At 41.0% G+C, this 16,108-nt stretch overlaps 1 protein-coding gene across 2 annotated transcripts in view; it reads left to right on the top strand.

Moving 5' to 3' along the window:
* Oga (O-GlcNAcase) overlaps positions 1-16,108 on the top strand; it is a 35,558-nt gene that overhangs the window by 7,727 nt on the left and 11,723 nt on the right. For both annotated transcript variants that reach the window (XM_042689641.1, XM_042689642.1), the window contains 7 exons: positions 1,431-1,561; positions 2,340-2,511; positions 4,204-4,302; positions 6,452-6,736; positions 10,395-10,553; positions 11,568-12,181; positions 13,722-13,896. In XM_042689641.1, coding sequence (XP_042545575.1) covers positions 1,431-1,561; positions 2,340-2,511; positions 4,204-4,302; positions 6,452-6,736; positions 10,395-10,553; positions 11,568-12,181; positions 13,722-13,896 — 1,635 coding nt within the window. The remainder of the gene's footprint in view (positions 1-1,430; positions 1,562-2,339; positions 2,512-4,203; positions 4,303-6,451; positions 6,737-10,394; positions 10,554-11,567; positions 12,182-13,721; positions 13,897-16,108) is intronic.

Below are 16,108 nucleotides of genomic sequence, written 5' to 3' on the forward strand. Positions count from 1 at the left end.
ACTGAGCCACCTTCCCAGCTCTGATCTTGTAGTCTTTAAGAAAGCATTTGCTCTGTTTCAGATTATAAAGTAGTCGAGCTAGCTGTGGTAGTACATGCCTATTTTCCTAGTATTTGGGAACCTGAGGCAAATAGGATTTCAGGTTCTAAACCAGGCTGAACTATACAGTGAGACCCTCTTGCCTGTGTGTGTGATTATAAATAGATTTATAAAATAGTTATATATATAGATTTATTCAGGTATTAATTAGTTGTTTAGAGATAGCTCACCTCCCCTAAACCAAAACAGAAAACAGCATTTATCTTTCAAATGATGTGGGAAATAGAAATGGTTTATGTTGAGTAAGATAATTGGCAATCAATATTTCTGAAAATATAATAGTTTGTTTTTGGCTTGTTTTCCAAAATGGATAAATTATTTAGAAGTGAGAAAGGCCTTTTACTGTCTTTCGTGTGTGTGTGTGTGTGTGTGTGTGTGTGTGTGTGTGTGTGTGTGTGTGTGTGTGTGTGTGTGTATACACATGTGTATACTTGAACTTGGGGTTTTATGATCTCACATAGCTTTTTGCTCAAGGCGGGCACTCTGCCACTTGAGCCATACCTCCACTTTGGACTTTTTGCTGGTTAATTGGATATAAGAGTCTCATGCACTTTCCTGCTTAGGTTATCTTTGAACCTCCATCCTCAGATCTCAGCCTCCTGAATAGTTAGGATTATAGACTTGAGCCACCAGTGCTCAGAGGGACCATTTTATTTTCTGTTGGTTCAAATTAAGTATGAACCTTCTTTTTCTGTAAGATATAGCACTTTATGCCATTTTACATGTCCAGTTGCCTTTTATTTTTTTGGTTGGTCATGGGGCTTGAACTCTGGGCCTGGCTCTGTTCCTGAGCTCCTCAGCGCAAGGCAGATACTTTACTACTTGAGCCACAGTGCCACTTCTGGTTTTCTGGAGATAAAGAGTCTCACTGTCCTGCTTGGGCTGGCTTTGAACCGTGATCCTCAGATTTCAGCCTCCTGCGTAGGTAGGATGGCAGGCGTGAGCCACCAATGCCTGGCTTCCTGTTACCTTTAATATGACAATTTAAAAATAATTTAAGAACTTTTCCTTGTAAGTTGGAAGAAGTCTCTTCAGTTGGGAAGTGAAGGTTCTTTTTAGTTTAGTTTTTTTTTTTTTGGTCGGGGAGTCCGATCATGGGGCCTGAACTCTGGGGCCTGGGTGCTGTCCCTCAACTATTCAGCTCAAGAATAGCTCTCTACCACTTGAGCCACAGTGCCACTTCTGGCTTTTTTTTTTCTGCTTATGTGGTGCTAAAGAATCGAACCCAGGACCTCATGCATGCAAGACAAGTGCTTTATCACTGAGCCACCATCCTAGCCCTCTTTTTAGCTTTCTGTACTATGTTTCTAAAACATGAATTTCTCCTTCAGAACAACTTATGACTCTCATCTCTGCTGCACGGGAATATGAAATAGAGTTCATCTATGCTATCTCACCAGGATTGGATATCACTTTTTCTAACCCCAAAGAAGTATCAACATTGAAACGCAAATTGGACCAGGTAACTTGTTTTAATTATTTTTTTCTCATTGGGTACTTGAAATTAAGTTTTCTTAATTGCTCTAATGATATTAAAGGGAAATCAGATTCCTGCTTTGTTTCTCTAAGAATTAGTGCATTTGGGTAGAATGTTGATTACTAGGTTCCATTCTCAAGAGATTTCATGACATGGGCTAAGGACCCAGGCTTGTCCAGAACTCTGCTACTGAGCTACATTACTAGGGATGTATTTTCATTTTCATTCGAGTTCAAGTGAAAAATGGGTCCCAAAATTCTTGTCTAGCTATTTTATTTTATTTTTTGGTTGGTTGAGGGGCTTGAGCTCTGGGCTTGGGCACTGTCCCTAAGCTCTTGAGCTCAAGGCTAGTGTTCTACCACTTTGAGTGCCACTTTGTTTTTTTGGTGGTTAATTGGAGATGAGAATCTCGTGGACTTTCCTGCCCAGGCTGGCTTTGAACCACAGTCCTCAGATCTCAGCTTCCTAAGTAGCTAGTATTATAGGCTTGAGCCACCGGTGCCTGGCACTCTTGTCTAGCTATTACGCTTAAAATAGGCCAGATTTTCTTAGGAATTGAAACCTCTTACATAGGCCAGATATTCTTACAGAATTGAAACCTTTTTGTACAACTACTTAATAATAAAAGAAAATTCAAACTTGAATAGTATAAGAAAAATAAATTTGTTTTACTTGTAACCATTAGTTAGTTATATACTTGAAATCCTTTTTTAGTTGCAAAGTGAGCTAATAATCATCTTGGTTTTCTTATTTTTGCTCCTAGGTATCTCAGTTTGGGTGCAGGTCATTTGCCTTGCTTTTTGATGATATTGACCATAATATGTGTGCAGCAGACAAAGAGGTCTTCAGTTCTTTTGCTCATGCACAAGTCTCCATCACCAATGAAATTTATCAGTACCTAGGAGAGCCAGAAACATTTCTCTTCTGTCCTACAGGTATTGTATACAGTAGCCTTTTAAGTTAGTCCTCCTAAAATATGTAATTTCTAAAGGACCCTAACTATATATAGGCCTATTAATATATATTAATATATAGGCCTCCTTGCTCTATAAAAGTGGGAACCCTTTTTCTTTTTTTTTTTTTGGTCAGTCATGGGGCTTGAACTCTGGGCCTGAGTGCTGTCCTTTGAGCTCTTCAGCTCAAGGTGAGCACTCTGCTACTTGAGCCACAGCACCACTTCTGGTTTTCTGATGGTTAATTGGAGATAAGAGTCTCATGGACTTTCCTGCCCAGGCTGGTTTTGAACCATGATCTACAGATCTCAGCTTCCTGACTAGCTAGGATTGCAGGCATGAGCCACTGGCACTTGGCCCTTCTTTCTAAATGACATTTCTCATGATGTTATACTGGAAAAATTTAGTTTGAGAACCTATCAGTGGCAATGAACTAGGAAACTAGATTTTAGTACTGGAAGTACGTATATATTGTACGGATTAAAAGAGAGATAGTATTAATCAGAATAAAAACTGGAAAAAGACAAATTTATATTGCTTTTAACTTGGAGTTCTTGTATCCTCCTACTTGTTCCCTTTTTCTGCCTATGAATATCTGTTCCTTTTTCACTCTTCCCACTCCCATCTGGACTTGCTCTGCCAGTAGTCAGTGTAGAAAGCTTAGTAATCAGCCTCCTCCAGTTTTTCTTCTCCTAGAAATGTTTTAGTCTCTTTTAGTTGCTTGTGAAAATTCAATCTCCAAGAAGTTTTTTTCCAGACTATTTCTTGTTTGGGAAGTGATAAGTTGGGTCTGAGAAATTTTGGACCTCATTTTTTAACTTGTGTGTATGTCTGTCTTTTAGAGTATTGTGAGCCGTAAACATTATTTTAGTGGTTCCTATACAACACAAATACTCAAATATTGTTCAGTAAGATACTGGAAATTAGCCAGGCACTGTTAGCTCAGGCCTGTATTCCTAGCTACTCAGGAGGATAAGATTTGAAGATCATTGTTAAAAGCCAGTTCTGGCAGAAAAGTTTATGAGATTCTTAACTCCAGTTAACCAGCAAAAAGCCAGAAATGGAGGTGTCTCAAGTGTTAGTGCACCAGCTTTTAGTGAAAAAAAAGAAGCCATACAAGAGCATTAGGCCTTGAGTTCAAGCCCCAATACTAGCACAAAAAACAAAAAAGATACTGGAAATTCACTGTAAGTCATAATTTTGTTAAGAACTTATAATCATTTGATAGTCATTGTCATAATCTTGTATGTGTTTTGCTAACTGATTATGTTTGGCCTCTGTGAAAAATGCAATTTAGTTTTGTAGCAAATGCAGAAATTCTAGTTGTTTTAGTATTTCTTTGTATTTCCAGTGACTTGTAGGATCATACCAATTGATCTGTGTTACTGTTAGAGGAATAGTATCACTTTTGTTTTGGGGATGAATCTCTGTAGTGCAGGCTGGCTTTAAATTTATGATACTCTTGCTTAGCCTCTTGAGTGTAGACAGTGCTAGGGTTACAGCATGTGCCACCATCCTGGCTAGAGTGAACTGCCTAGCTGAATCAATTCCCTTCAAGATTCTAGCATGGGGCTATCATTTGGACAGAAAGAAATTATAATCACTAGAATGTTTTCCTCACTCCAGAATCTGTGACCATTTCAATACTGACATATTTTTTCTTCCTACATTCAGAATATTGTGGCACATTCTGTTACCCAAATGTATCTCAGTCTCCTTATTTGAGGACTGTGGGTGAAAAGCTTCTACCTGGAATCGAGGTGCTTTGGACAGGTAAGTCTTCTTTGATTTTTTTTTTTTTTGGTGGTGGTCTCGGGGCTTGAACTCTGCCTGGGCAGTTTCTCTGAGCTTTTTTGTTCAACTTCACCTCTGGCTTTTTGCTGGTTAAGTGGAGGTAAAAGTCTCATGGACTTTTCTTCCAGGACTGGCTTTGAACTGCAATCCTCAGATCATAGCCTCCTGAATAGCTAGGATTACAGTCTTTTTTTTTTTTTTTTTGTCGGTCGAGGGGCTTGAACTCTGGGCCTGGGCACTGTCCCTCAGCTCTATCAGCTCAAGGCCAGTGCTCTACCGCTTGAGCTACAGCGCCACTTCCGGTTTTCTACTGGTTTATTGGAGATAAGAGTCTCACGGACTTTCCTGCCCAGGCTGTGTTTGAACCGCTATCCTCAGATCTCAACCTCCTGAATAGGATTACAGGCATGAGCCACCGGTGCCCTGCCAATGGATTACAGTCTTTAAATTTATATAGTAATACTTTAATTACTTACGACCTAGAGAAATCAGTTTCTTAGTTAAGTACTAATACAATTAGTTATTTATTCTTTAGTTGTATGGTTTTCAATTCCACATATAAATTTATGAGTACGATGCATCTTGATTAGTGTCACTCCTTCCCTATCATTCAGTTGCTTTTTTTTTTTTTTTTGTCTCTGAAGTATATACTTTTCATTAGTGTAAGAAGTGTGTGTGTGCGCGCGTGCGTGCGTGCGCGTGCTAGGGCTTGAACTCAGGGCCTGAGCACCATCCCTAAGCTTTTTTTTTTTGCTCAAGACTAGCACTCTACCACTTGAGCCACAGCACCACTTTCAGCTTTTTCTGTTTATGTAGTGCTGAGGAATCGAACCCCCAGGGCTTTGTGCATACTAGACAGGCACTGTACCACTAAACCACATTCCTTAGCCCTAGCTTTTTTTTTGGTGGGTCCTGGGCCTTGAACTCTGGGTCTGGGGGCTGTTTCTGAGCTCTTCAGCTCAAGGCTAGCACTTACCACTTGAGCCACAGCACCACTTCCAGTTTTCTGGTGGTTAATTGGAGGTAAGAGTCCCATGGACTTTTGAACTGCAATCCTCAGATCTCAGTCTCCTGAGTAACTAGGATTACAGGTGTGAACCTCTGGCGCCCAGCTTGTGTAGCTTTTTTTCTCAAGGTTGGAGTTCTACCACTTAAGGCACACTTTCACTTCTGGCTTTTTGCTGGTTAATTGGAGATGAGAGACTTTCCTGCCCAGGCTGGCTTCGAACCTGGATCCTTGGATCTCAGCCTACTGAGCAGATAAGATTACAGGTGTGAGCCACCAGTACCTAGCTTAAACAAAAGTCTTAAGTGATTAAGTATCTGTTTAGCATAAGCAAGGCCCTGGGTTCTATTCTCTGTACAGCAAGGAAAAAAATAGTGAAGGATTTTTTAATGACTGTGTATCAGTTAATACATAATAAAAAATCTATATGGGGACTGACGCAATGTGGCTTAGTGGTAGAGTGCTTTTGCCTTGCATGCATGAAGCCCTGGGTTCAATTCCTCAGCACCACATAAACAGAAAAGGCAGTAAGCAGCCCTGTTGTCTCAAGTACTTGGAACAGTGCTAGCCTTGAGCAAAAGAAGCTCAGAGTTCAAGCCTGACTGAGTTCAACCCCTGGACTGGAGATTGGTGTGTGGGGGGGTGTATATATGGAACTTTGAAGACTACTGACCTAGCAAACATTTCTTTTGTTTGATCTTTAACCATAGTGGGAATTGAATGTAGGCCTTCTCGCAAGCATGTCCTTTACTTCTCTTGAGCCACACCCTCTGCCTGAAGGTGAAAATTAATATGACCCAGGGGTTGTGGTGCTAGAGTAACCTACCAGTTGGGAAGCTAAGGTGATTTCAAGTTTGATGTTAGTTTGGGTCATTCAGTGAGACCCAGTCTCAAAAAAGTTGAAATACTGTGGCTGGAGATGTAGCTAGCTCAGTGCTAGCACATGTATTTGGTATTCATGAGCCCTGACTTTGATCCTTTGCATTGCAAAAAGTAAAAAGGAGAAATTGTTAGGAAGTATATAAAAACACAATTGAAAGTTATATATATGGTGTGTATATTTGTTTGTGTGTTTTAACCATGTAAGTAATACTTTTAATAAATGATAATCATTATTTATAGGTCCTAAAGTTGTTTCTAAAGAAATTCCCGTGGAGTCTATTGAAGAGGTTTCTAAGATTATTAAGAGAGCTCCAGTAATCTGGGATAACATTCATGCTAACGATTATGATCAGAAGAGGTTGTTTCTGGGCCCCTACAAAGGAAGATCCACAGAACTTATCCCACGGTTAAAAGGAGTTCTGACTAATCCAAATTGTGAATTTGAAGCAAACTTCGTTGCTATCCACACCCTTGCCACCTGGTACAAATCAAACATGAATGGAGTGAGAAAAGATGTAGTCATGAGTAAGTAGTCTCTATTTGATACTTGACATTGAGAGAAGATGGGGGATTAACTAGAAGCATTGGAAAATTTGTGTTCCTCAGTCAACACAGTTGGAGGTCTTTGTTTTGTTTTTGTTTTTGTTGGTCTTGGGGCTTGAACTCTGGGCCTAGGCGCTGTCCCTCAGCTCAAGGTGGACACTACCATTTGAGCCACAGTGCCACTTCTGGTTTTCTGGAGATAAGAGTTTCACTGACTTTCCTGCCCAGGCTGCCCTTGAACCGCAATCCTCAGATCTCAGCCTCCTGAGTAGCTAGAATTATAGGTGTGAGCCATCAGCCTCCAGCAGTTTTTAAAATGTGACTCAGGGCCAGGTGCCAGTAATCCTAGGTACTCTGGAGGCTGAGATCTGAGGATCATGGTTCAAAGGGGCAGGAAAGACCAGGAGATTCTTGTTTTGTTTTTTGGGGTAGGGGGTGGTCCAGTTGTGGGGCCTGAACTCTGGGCCTGGGCACTGTCCCTTAGCTCTTCAGCTCAAGGCTAGTGCTCTACCACTTGAGCCACAGCACCACTTTGGCTTTTTTTCTTTTTGCTTATGTGGTGCTGAGGAATCGAACCCAGGGCCTCATGCATGCAAGGCAAGCACTCTACCACTGAGCCACCTTCTCAGCCCCAACCGGGAGATTCTTATCTCCAATAAACCACTTAGAAAACCGGAAGTGGTACTGTGACTCAATGTGGTAGAGCGCTAGCCTTGAGCTGAATTGGTGAGGGACAGTGCCCAGGCCCAGAGTTCAGGCCCCACGACCAACAAAAAATATAAATATGACTCAGTCCTTGAAATCTGAGTACCAAACAAAATAGTCTTTTTCTTCTCTTGATAAAAGTCTTCTATATTCCCATTTCTGGAATCAGTCAGTTGTGTTTCAAGTGCTTTTATTAAAGAGGCTATTTAGTTAGTTGTAGGGTTTGCACTCTGGGCCTGGGCACTGTCCCTGAGCTCTTCAGTTCAAGGCTCTACCACTTTGAACCACAGGGCCACTTCTGGTTTTCTAGTGGTTAATTGGAGATAAGAGTCTCATGGACTTTGTTTCCTGGGCTGGATTTGAACCATGATCCTCAGATCTCAGCTTCCTGAGTAACTAGGTTTACAGACATGAGCCACCCAGCTGAATAGGCTATTTTAGATGAGTAAATATTGTTGAGTATCATTTAGTTTCTGCTTATGTTGTGGAACATGCTCTTATTTTAGACATTGGTTTACTATATATATATATACATAGTAATCCCTAGTATAGTTCTGTATACAGTGCTGGTTGTTGGTTCATTTGCATTTAAATGCATTTAAATAATGGCAGGTGCATCTTCCTGGGTATTGAGGGTGCCACATAAAAAGTCCCTACCTTGAAAAACAGTCTTAAGTTGGGTAAGGCATATAGATACTTGTAGTGTATTAAATGTTACAGTAGGGGCTGGGAAGATGGCTCAGTGGTAGAGTGCTTGCCTTGCATGCCTGAGGCCCTGGGTTCGATTCCTTAGCACCACATGAGCAAAAAGAAAAAAGCCGGAAGTGGCGCTGTGGCTCAAGTGGTAGAGCGCTAGCCTTGAGGTGAAGAGCTGAGAGTTCAGGCCCTACGACCGGACAAAATAAATAAATAAATAAAATAAATGTTACAGTAGTTACATAAGTTATATGAGAAAAAAACTTGGGGCTGGGAAGGTGGCTCAGTGGTAAAGTGCTTGCCTTGCATACATGAGGCCCTGGGTTTCATTCCTCAGCACCACATAAGCAAAAAAAAGCCAGAAGTGGCACTGTGGCTCAAGTGGTAGAGCACTAGCCTTGAGCTGAAGAGCTGAAGGACAGCGCCCAAGCTCAGTGTTCAGGCCCCACTACTGACCAAAAAGCAAGCAAGCAAGCAAGCAAACAACAGTGATCACTTCTGTTAAAGCAGTGTCATAGGTATTTAAGCTGAGTCATTGTATGACTAGAGTTTGCTGGATATTAAAGGTTAATGGAGGAAGTGGCGCTGTGGCTCAAGCGGTAGAGCACTCACCTTGACCTGAAGAGCACCCAAGCCCAGAGTTCAAGCCCCACGACCAACCAAAAAAAAAAAAAAAGGTTAATGGATTAGAGGTGAATATTCTGATGCACTTAGAGTATTGCACTTCCAGTTTCCTGGTGGTTATAATTGGAGATAAGAATCCCAGGACTCGGGGCTGGGAAGGTGGCTCAGTGGTAGAGCGCTTGCCTTGTATGGATGAGGCCCTGGGTTCGATTCCTCAGCACCACATAAGTAAAAAAGAAAAAAAGCCGGAAGTGGCACTGTGGCTCAAGTGGTAGAGCGCTAGCCTTGAGCTGAAGAGCTGAGGGACAGCGCCCAGGCCCAGAGTTCAGGCCCCACGACCGGACCCCCCAAAAAAAAAAAAAAAAAAGAATCCAAGGATCCAAGGACTTTCCTGCCTGGGCTGGTTTTGAATCGTGATCCTCAGATCTCAGCCTCCTAAGTAGCTAGGATTACAGGCGTGAGCCACTGGTGCCCAACAGGTTTTGAGTTTTGAAACTTGATATGGTGGTAGTTAGTTGTGGTTCAGGGCCACAAGCTTCAGTTGTTGATTGAACTAATAAACAGTGCTGTCTCCCCAGTAAAAATACAAAATTAGGATTACAGACTCAATCTACTCTATATAACATTTAACCTGTGTGTCTTTGGAATGTACAGCACTCACTGACTGGGCTGTGTGCAGGGAAATGAAGGAAATCTAAGAATAGAGGGGCTTGGCCTATTCTGCTAAAGATCCAGACTTAATTTTCTATACTTGGTTCTTCTGCCTATCCTGCTTTATTGCTTCATCTGTGCTCCTATAAGTGTTCTGTTGATTTCCTATTCATTAATAATGACGTGTTATATAAGTCCCTGAAGACGGGTATATTTTCTCATTGGAATGCACAGTAACTCCAGCCTTGTATTCTCAATAATTCATATTCAGTAGTCATTTATGGTAAATTTTTCCAATGATTGTTAATATAGCATCTCTTATTTTAATTGGGTAAGTAGCCATTTAGTTGAACAGTTAGGTGATTTTATTGCAGATGAAAGATCAGTGAGGATCTTAGTCATGTTTCCATTTTTGTATTTAAGGTTCTAGTTTAGCTGTGTTTTTACTGAAACTAGACTCATTCCTCTCACTTTTTTTTTTTTTTTTTGGTGGGTTGTGGGGCTTGAACTCTGGGCCTGGGCGCTGTCCCTCAGCTCTTCAGCTCAAGGCTAGTGCTCCACTACTTGAGCCACAGTGCCACTTCTGGCTTTTTCTGCTTATGTAGTGCTGAGGAATGGAACCCAGGGCCTCATGCATGCAAGGCAAGCGCTCTACCACTGAGCCACCTTCCCAACTCCCCTCTCACCTTTTTTTTTTTTTTGCTCGGTCGTGGGGCCTGAACTTGGCCTGGGAGCTGTCCCTCAGCTCTTCAGTTCAAGGCTAACACTCTAGCACTTAAGCCACAGCGCCACTTCTGGCTTTTTTTGCTTATGTGGTGCTGAGGAATCAAACCCAGGGCCTCATACATGCAAGGCAAGCGCTCTACCACTGAGCCACCTTCCCAGTCACCTCCCCTTCCCCCCCTACACCCCCATTTTTAAGGAGGCTTATGTAACCAAAACTGTTTTTGTGTTTTTCTTTCAGCTGATAGTGAAGATAGTACTGTATCGATCCAGATAAAGTTGGAAAATGAAGGCAGTGATGAAGATATTGAAACTGATGTCCTCTATAGTCCACAGATGGCTCTCAAGCTAGCCCTGACAGAATGGTTGCAGGACTTTGGTGTACCTCACCAGTATAGCAGTGAGTTTGACTGTCTTTATAAGGGGTTGGATTGCATGGTGGAGTCGTGTAAAGAATGTTGTCATATTTTACCTGAAGCCCTTACGTTTTTTTTTTTTTTTTTTTTTTGGCACAGGAGCCAGTATTGAATCATACCTTACCTGGCTTGCTTGCTCAGCTGTCATTTTGCCACTTGAGCCACACTTCCAGCTTTGCTTTTTGTTGGTTATTTTTGGAGATGGAGTCTCAAGGACTTTCTGTTTAGGCTGGCCTTAAAATGGCTTTTCTCCATATCTCAGCCTCCCTAGCTAGGATTACAGGTGTGAGCCACCAGGGCTCAGCTAAGCTTTTATACTTAAGCAAAGTAAAATTAGAATAAACTATGTCTGGCTTGATGCTAGTGGCTCAGGCCTGTAATCCTATAGCTAGCCTGGACAAGAAAGTCTGTGAGACTCTTGGAGAATTAACCACCAGAAAACCAGAGTTGAGGGTGTGGCTTAAAGTTGGTAGAGCAGTAGCCTTGAGCAGAAGAGGGACAGCACCCTGATTTCAAGCCCACAACTGACAAAAAAAATAACGATTAATAAATTAGGACTTTTTTTGCTTTGGCAGCACTGAGGTTTGCACTGTTACACTTGCCAGTTAGGGAGCTCAACTTCATTTGAGAGTAAGGTGTGTTTTCTTTTTGTTTGGTGGTAGTGGAGTTTGGGGCTCACGTTTTGGGGCAGATGTTTTACTACTTGAGCCTACGGTCTTTGAAATCGGACTTTTGGTTTTAAATAGCTTTTATCTTGATGAAATGATAATTAATAAAAATTATTTTTAACTATAGATCTGGCAAATAGCATGTTTAAAAGGTTACCTGTTACCACACACACTTTCCTTCATCCCTATCTCCTTGGTGGTTTAGTGAAATTTCACTTTTCTCAGATCCCAAAGTATTTAGAATCTCAAATTGAGGTTCTGGATACAGATTTGACTCCAAGAAAAGTGTATCTCTGAGTCTACTTTGTTCTTTTTCTGATTATTTTCTAGGTAGGCAAGTTGCACACAGTGGAGCTAAAGCAAGTGTAGTTGATGGCACTCCCTTGGTCGCAGCACCATCTTTAAATGCCACAACTGTGGTTACCACTGTTTACCAGGAGCCCATTATGAGCCAGGGAGCAGCTTTGAGTGGTGAGCCTACAGCTCTCACCAAGGAAGAAGAAAAGAAACAGCTTGATGAAGAACCTATGGACATGGTAGTAGAAAAACAGGAAGAAGCAGACCAAAAGAATGACAATCAAATACTAACTGAAATTGTTGAAGCTAAAATGGCAGAGGAATTGAAACCAATGGACACTGATAAGGAGAGTATAGCTGAATCAAAATCCCCAGAGATGTCTATGCAAGAAGATTGCATTAGTGATATTGCACCTATGCAGACAGATGAGCAAACAAACAAGGAGCAGTTTGTACCAGGGCCCAATGAAAAGCCTTTGTATACTGCAGAACCAGTGACTCTAGAGGATTTGCAGTTACTTGCTGATTTGTTCTATCTTCCCTATGAGCATGGACCCAAAGGAGCACAGATGCTACGGGAATTCCAGTGGCTTCGAGCAAATAGCAGTGTTGTTAGTGTCAATTGCAAAGGAAAAGACTCTGAAAAAGTAAGTATGCTTTATTTATTTGATTTTTGTTTTATTTTATTTATTTTTTGCCAGTTCTAGGGCTTGAACTCAGGGCCTGGGCACTATCCCTGAGCTTTTTTTGCTCAAGGCTAACACTCTACTATTTGAGCTACAGTGCAACTTCTGGCTTTTTCTGTTCATGTGGTACTGAGGAATTGAACCCAGGGCTTCATGCATGCTAGGCAAGAACTCTACCACTGGGTCACATTCCCAGCCCCTAATTTATTTATTTGATACAAAGATGTTACCTGTAGCTCAAGCTGATCTAGAACTTCCCATCCTCTTCTCTCTGCCTCCCAAGTGCTAGGATTATACGCTGCATCCAGTTTTACCAGACTTGTTTATCCTGGATGGTTTCCTTTGCTACTATAAGGAAAAGGGTTATTTTTGTTGTTGTTTTTGGCAGTACTGGGTTTTTGAACTCAGTGCCTTGCAAGTGCTCTACTACTTGAGCCACCATCCTCTCTCTCTCTCTCTCTCTCTCTCTCTCTCTCTCTCTCTCTCTCTCTCTCTCTCTCCCTCCTTCCCTCCCTCCCTCCCCCCTCCTCTCTCCCTCTCCCCCCCCCCCCCCCTTTCTTTCTTTCGCCAGTCCTGAGGCTCCAACTCTGGGCCTAGACATTGTCCATGAGCTCCTTTTTGCTTAAGGCTAGTACTCTACCACTTTATCACTTGAGCACAGTGCCCCTTCGGGCTATTTCTGTGATTCATTAGAGATAAGTGCCTCACAGGCTTTCCTGCCCAGACTGGCTTCGAACCAAGATCCTCATATGTTACCCTCCTAAGTAGCTAGATTAAAGGGGTGAGCCACTGGTGCCCAGCCTCTTATACTATCATTTGTGTCTTGTTTGTTGAGATGAGAGTCTCACTAACTTTTTGCCTGGGCTAGAGTCAAACTGCCATTTTCTCTAATCTCTGCCTCCCAAGTACCTAGGATTTTAGGCCTGAGCCTATAATAATAAGTAGAACAGTGGAAATTAGTGCAAAGTTGAACACATTTTAGAATATGTTCTTTTTGTATGTGTATGTGTGTATTGGTCCTGGGACTTGAACTCATGTACTTAGGGCTTGGGCACTGTCCTTAAGCTTGTTTGTTCAAGGATAGTACTCTACCACTTGAGCCATAGCTGACTTTTTGGATAATTGATAAGGAGAGACTCAACATACTTTTCTGCTCATGCTGGCTTTGTACCATGATCCTCAGATCTTGGCCTCCTAAGTAGCTAGGATTATAGATGTGAGCCACCAGTCAGCCAACCTTATCTTCAATATATTCTGGGTTTGAACTCAGAATATGTACTTTAAAGTGGATAAGATTAAGCCCTAATGTATCTGGTCAGTTGACTGTAATTAGGATTGAGATACAGCTAATATTATTGTAGGCATATTTGTCAGTTTGAAGATACAGTATTAATTTCTTAATCAGTGTTTTAAGCTACTGGTTCATTAGTGTTCAGAATACCTGATAAAACAGCTTAATTTATAACTGTTAGCTTACAGTTTTTTGTCTTATCCTCAATAGATTGAAGAATGGCGGTCACGAGCAGCGAAGTTTGAGGAGATGTGTGGACTAGTGATGGGGATGTTCACTCGGCTCTCCAATTGTGCCAACAGGACAATCCTTTATGACATGTATTCCTATGTTTGGGATATCAAGAGTATAATGTCTATGGTGAAGTCTTTTGTACAGTGGTTAGGTAGGTGTACCAGGAATAATCTCTTCCAATATATATTTATCCTTTAAAAGAAATTATCCCACAGGGAGAAAACCATTTTAGGGAATTGGCAAATTTTGAAGTCTTTTTCAGTTCTTTGCCTAGGTTTCTTTCAAAGATAGTCATTGTTGAAGACTTGAGATTCAAGTCTTGGTAATTTAAACACATTGATTTTTCTCCCTTGGGCTAATTCAGCATAAATACCTTGAAAACATGTTAGAAAGTACTGACTTTAACTTGCTCTGACTGAATGCTTCCTGGATGGAACCTTGTATACTACTTTTATCTGATTTGGAGATGAGACTCTATGAACTGTGATGTTATATGCTTCTGCTGCTTGCTGTGTCTTGTTAACATTAATGCTATGTTTAATAGAACAACTGCTGAAATGACCCAAGGGGCCTGGCAAGAGGATGCTCTCCTCCCAGCCCTGTGCGCATGCGAGCTTTAGTGGAAGGCTATTCTGGTGCTAGTCAGTATTACTTCACAGGGCTTTTTCTTTATTTCTTTACCAAGTAATTGGTTGTAGCAAGGGATGGAAATTAAAGTCCCCTAAAACTCTGCTTTATTCACTGGACTTTTGAAAACTGATTTTTTTTTCTGGAAATTGGTAAAAAGCACCAGCATGGCCAAGTTTTACAGGGATCTCATTTTATTTCCAGGTTTTCAATCCAGCTATAAGGAATATGTAATGGACTTACATATAGCACACAGCAGGCAGCAAAGCTGATAGAAATGTCATAGTTTTCATAGTAGTCACAAATACCATGATTAATTCATGGTCTTAGTTGTGAAGTACATGGTATGAAACACCATGAGCTTAAATTAGTAAGGAGTAGTAATGAGGCATCTCATTATCTGCCCATGTACTTTTGGGCTCTTAAATGCTAAAAAAAAAAAAAAAAAAAAGCAAACAAACCCAAAACACCTTTTTTTGTGGTAGATCTAAATTGGCTGCTAAAAGAGTTCTCTGTTGATTTGAAATTATTGGAAGAACTTCCTTTGGGTTTCTGTATAAGACAACAGGTAGATTTAAATCCTTTGTTAGGAGGTTCTAGGACCCCTTTCGTAGGTGGGAGATAATTGCTTCAAGGCTCAGGAAAAACCTTTGTTGGTGGCTAGATGATAGTGTCTACTTTTTAGGCCTTTGGCCAGGGGATTATAAGTAATCTTTTTTGTTTGTATGTGCTAGTACTGGGACTTTAACTGGAGGCCTGGACTTTTGTTTTGCTTTTTAATTCACAGCTGGTGCTCTTACCACTTGAGCCATACCTCCAATTCTAGCTTTTTGCTGGTTAATTGGAAATAAGAGTATCCTCTTACTTTGTCTACCCAGGTTGTCTTTAAACAATGATTATCATATCTCAGCCTCCTGAGTAGCTAGGATTATTTGTGAGTTACCAGTACCCTGTCATAAACAATCTTTAAAAAATTTTTTTAATATATTTTTTTTTTTGTAAAGATACTGTACAGAGGGGTTACAGTTACATGAGCAAGGTAATAAGTCCATTTCCTATCGAGCATTGTTAACTCCTCCTTTGATAAACAATCTTTATAAGGATTTACATCTTAAATTTCCAAGACCCTAGAATTTTGAACCTGAAATCTGGTGCGAGGGGAGCATATTGAGAATTGAGCCCAGGGCCTTGTGCCTGTTTAAGCAAGTGCTCTACCACTTGAGCCATACTCACAGCCCTTGAAAGCTGGATTATTGAGTTTGAGAATAATTTGTCACTTACAGTGTTTGATACTCAAATTCATGAGTTGCTAAAAGTTAAGTTTGTGATTATATACATTACAGTATTGTCTCTCAGGCTATGCAATTTTCCCAGTTTGTACAGAGTGTTGTACACGAAAGGTCAGAACATTGTAGTTTTGTATAATCACTTGGCATCCACATAGCTCTACAAATGCTCACAACAGGAAGGGTATCTTTATAGTTCTCTAGTGATTCCAGAGGACTAAGATTAAAGAACTCTTTGTTTTCCTTTTCTTTCCAGTCCAGCTGGCATTCAGTCCTTTAAAGAATGTGGCTATGCAGTACTTTTGATTACTAATAACTTCTATTATCTTCTTCCCCATTGTGTACAGATGGGAGAATCTTCAGCACAAGTGTCTACTACTATTGGATGGACAGCGGCAGATGTTCACAGCGCGTCATGATTAATTAGTTTAAATTGAAAGGTTCTATCTG

This window comes from Dipodomys spectabilis, unplaced genomic scaffold (assembly GCF_019054845.1).
Source record: "Dipodomys spectabilis isolate Male_0828 unplaced genomic scaffold, ASM1905484v1 ptg000125l, whole genome shotgun sequence".
Taxonomy (NCBI): Eukaryota; Metazoa; Chordata; class Mammalia; order Rodentia; family Heteromyidae; genus Dipodomys; species Dipodomys spectabilis.